General features: G+C 40.4%; 1 protein-coding gene across 1 annotated transcript; it reads right to left on the bottom strand.

Moving 5' to 3' along the window:
- Positions 1-774: 774 nt before the first annotated feature.
- Positions 775-2,652, bottom strand: LOC130745317 (uncharacterized). Its single transcript, XM_057597501.1, has one exon. The coding sequence runs from the start codon at positions 2,650-2,652 to the stop codon at positions 775-777; it is 1,878 nt and encodes a 625-aa protein (XP_057453484.1).
- Between the last annotated feature and the right edge of the window lie 1,739 nt (positions 2,653-4,391).

A 4,391-nucleotide genomic window follows, 5' to 3' on the forward strand; every position in this document is an offset into this window, starting at 1 on the left:
AACTCACAAGAGGACTCACAAATAAAAACCTTAAAACCCTAAGATCAGTATCTATCTCTCTGAATCCATGTGCTGCTAGGGTTTATAAGTTCCTTTATATAGACGTTCACTTGAGGCTTGGATCTTCAATGGGCTAAACGTCATAGAGTCCACTAACACACTTCTGGAAAGAATCTTCATGGAATCAAATCTTACCAGAATAAAATAACAGAACCAAGTAAAACAGAATTCAAACTTTGAGATAGACTTGGTTCACACGCTATCAATCTTGTTACTTCAGCTAAGACTAAAACAAACACGCCTTCAGAAGATAAAACGCACAGCATAGAATAAGTCTTCTGAATCCTCATACGATCAGCAACCTCACAACAAACTTGACTTTAACGACTGAACCAACAACATATGTAATTCACCCATGTTGCTCCAGATGTTGGAACATGTGGTTGCACATCATGGTTTGAGCAAAATGCAGCCAATCAAAAGAACTACAATCTCCCCCTTTGGCAAATTTTTGCTAAAACATGATCAGAAGCCAAACAATGCAAAAACAAACAGCACACAGCATATGATGAACTGAACACACTACTGGTCTGAATAACAAAAACACTCAACAACCGCAACAACAGCAACAACAGCAACAACATCACAAGCAACAGTAACACAAGCAACAGTACCATTCTCCCCCTTATTAGCAGAATTTGTCAAAGGGTGCAGAGAGCCAGCAGAAGCCAACAAAATATTACAACCAGATTGAATGAAGAAGGAACAAATACACTAAGCACTAGCAGAAGTGTCATCATCAGAAGTACCAGCAACATCTTGATCATCAGCAGCATTGTCTTCAAGAGGCCTCTTGCCTTTAGTCAACTGCATAATGAGAGTGTCCACATTCTTCTTCCTCAATGTACAACTATTAATTGTGTCCTGAAGCATCTTAGACACGGCCATAAGCGCAGCAATAGGAGTCTCAGGAGTCTTCTGAGAGGAAGCACCCTCCTCCCGAGTCATCTCAGCCAAACCAGCAACATCAGAAACGTGAGCACCAGTTAGCAGCCTGGAATCAATAGTGAGAAGACTAGCCTTCTTGCTAGGATCCTCATCAACAAGGAGAATTTGAGGATGTTGACTCAAGATAATCCCACAAAGTAAACAAGGAAACCCAATAGGGAGCTTGACAGCAAAGGTTTCAGCATGCCTCATAGTTTGAGCAAAGACATATTCACCAAAATCAAACTGAGCCTTAGTACCAATCAGATAAATTAATTTTGCCAAACCGGAAGAAATATCTGAGTTGTGGGTGGTAGGAGCCCAATTTGCAACACCAATGCGATTCAAGATAGCATACTTCACACTCAAATGAATAGAAGACAACAAGCCTTTGACAGGCCATTCCATAACCTGACCAGCTGTGAGTTCATTAGTGATAGCACTCAAGGACAGCTCTTCATTTCCTGTGACAATAGTGCTCCTTCCCAAATACTGATTAATGATCTCAGGAGAAAAATGTACACACCTACCACGCACAAAAACTTTCCTGAAATCAGGATGCCCAGACACAGTGCAATTTGTAGTTATATTCACAATAAATTCTCTCACCAACTTGTCATAGCAGCCACCAATCTCAGTAACAGTTTTCAACAACCCAGCAGCCTCAATAAGTTCCATAATTTCTTGACAATGCAAAATCTCACCAGTCAATTCCCTCTCTTGAGCAATCCTGCGCTGATAAACATACTTCCACTTACCAACACTTTCTTCAGAGTGAAAGGAAATGTTATCCAAAGGAGCAGCAGGCACGTTTTCTGGAATTCGTTTCCCAATCTTGCGCTTTCGAGCAGCAGAACCAGTATCTGTCTTATCAAACTCCACAGTTGGAGTCTCATCAACAACAGGAGTAGCATTATCTTTGTGAACCTTTCTTTTGAAATTCTGTACAACAGGAGTATCATCATCAAGAATAATGACCTTCTTGCGCTTCTTGTTCTCACTCAAACCCAAACCTAACTTCTTGCAAGAGGAACGCGTAGAGTACTTACGAACAACAGTCATCTTTCGCCTCTTTGAAGCAACAGAAGCAGAAGCACCAAGGGTGTTGAGCAACACCTCATCAGATTCTGAGTTCTCAATGACATTCTGAACATCCTCGACATGCATATCTTTATCAACAGAGGGAGTAGAGTTGGGAACAATTACCTCTTCCTCAAGATGATCAGAATCCTTGTTGCAATCAGAATCACCACCGTGGCTTGATTGATTATTGCTTGGTGATGGAACAATTGGATCTACATCTGCATGTAAAACTTCCTTGAGAGGAGTTTCCAACACTTCAGTGATACAAGGATCAGCAACATCATCACCTGTACTTGAGTTGATTTCAGCCTCGGAATTTACTCCCTGGGTTGCCTCAGAGCTTCTCGTTACCATCTTCTTCTTTGCTTTGGACGCATCTGACTTGGATCGAGCCTTTTTCCCTTTCATCTTACTCGGATCAGACGATGGTTGAGGAATACCTTGAGCAATTGCGATTTCAGAGGTATGAGGAGAGGATTTTGAAACCCTTGAAGAATTTGGGGTTTTGGATTTCAAACCCAATACCTTTACCCCGTAAGCATTCATCTCAGGAGTGAGTTTCTTGCTAGAATCTTGACTCATGGTGAAGAGGACACAAAGAAAGAAACACGGGTCTTCAAGAAAAGGATGGACGGTTTTGGAGTCAGTTGCAGAGATTTGAAGTTGTGCAGTGGAGGTTGCAGGAGAGGTTATCAAGAAACAATGGAAATTCCGGATTAAGCGTGCCTCAAAAGTTATGACAAAAGAGCCGTTGGCACACCACAATCCCTTTGATTGCTATAATTCCTCAAATAGGCAGATACCCAATAACTGTCTCAATTTTTCAAACTGTGTGGCATCCAGAGCTTTGGTAAAAATATCTGCTAACTGCTTTTCAGTTGAGACATGTTCCAAAGTAACAGTACCATCTTCAACCAACTCCCTGATGAAATGATGACGAATATCAATATGTTTTGTTCTGCTGTGCTGAATTGGATTTTTGGATATGTTGATAGCACTTAGATTGTCACAAAACAATGTCATAACATCTTGTTGCACATTATACTCCTTTAACATTTGTTTCATCCACATCAACTGAGTGCAACTGCTTCCAGCAGCTATATATTCAGCTTCTGCCGTAGAGAGAGAGACACAATTTTGCTTTTTACTGAACCAAGAGATTAGATTGTTTCCAAGAAAGAAACATCCACCTGATGTGCTCTTCCTATCATCAGCACTTCCAGCCCAATCCGCATCACAGTAACCTGTTAACACTGAATTAGTGTTGTGAGAGTACAAAATGCCATAATCACTTGTACCACTGATATACTTAATGATCCTTTTCACTTGAATGAGATGACTAGTCTTTGGTTCTGCTTGATACCTAGCACAAACTCCAACTGCAAAAGTAATATCTGGTCTGCTGGCAGTGAGATACAAAAGACTTCCAATCATGCTTCTATATAAACTAGGATCCACATCAGTACCTTTCTCATCCTTTGTGAGCTTGATATGAGTTGCAGCAGGTGTTCTTTTGTGACCCGCATTCTCAAGACCAAACTTCTTAACAATCCCCTTAGCATACTTACTTTGTGTGATGAATAAGGTATCTTCCATCTGTTTTACCTGAAGTCCCAGAAAGTAAGTTAATTCACCTACAAGACTCATTTCAAACTCAGATTTCATTTTTTCAACAAATTGTTCCACCATCTGGTTCGACATGCCACCAAACACAATGTCATCAACATAAATTTGAGCTATCATAAGTTCACTGCCATTTTTCTTAACAATCAAGGTCTTGTCAATGCCACCTTTGTCATAACCATTGTTGGTCAGAAATTCTGTTAATCTTTCATACCATGCTCTAGGTGCTTGTTTTAAGCCATACAGAGCCTTTTTCAATCTGTATACATGATCTGGAAAACTTGGATCTACAAACCCTTTAGGCTGTTCCACATAGACTTCTTCATTCAAGTAACCATTCAAGAATGCACTCTTGACATCCATCTGATATAGTCTGAATTTTAGCAAACATGCTACTCCCAACAACAACCTGATAGATTCAAGACGAGCAACAGGAGCAAAAGTTTCATCAAAGTCTATTCCTTCTATTTGAGAGTATCCCTGAGCAACTAGACGAGATTTGTTCCTTGTCACATTACCACTTTCATCAGACTTGTTCCTGAATATCCACTTAGTTCCCACAACATTTGCATCATCAGGTCTTGGAACCAATTCCCACACTTCATTCCTCTTGAACTGTCCCAGTTCCTCTTGCATGGATTGAATCCAGAACTCATCAGTCAGAGCTTCTTTGACGTTCTTTGGTTCTATTTTTGATA

Source organism: Lotus japonicus, chromosome 1 (assembly GCF_012489685.1).
Source record: "Lotus japonicus ecotype B-129 chromosome 1, LjGifu_v1.2".
In the NCBI taxonomy this organism is placed as follows: Eukaryota; Viridiplantae; Streptophyta; class Magnoliopsida; order Fabales; family Fabaceae; genus Lotus; species Lotus japonicus.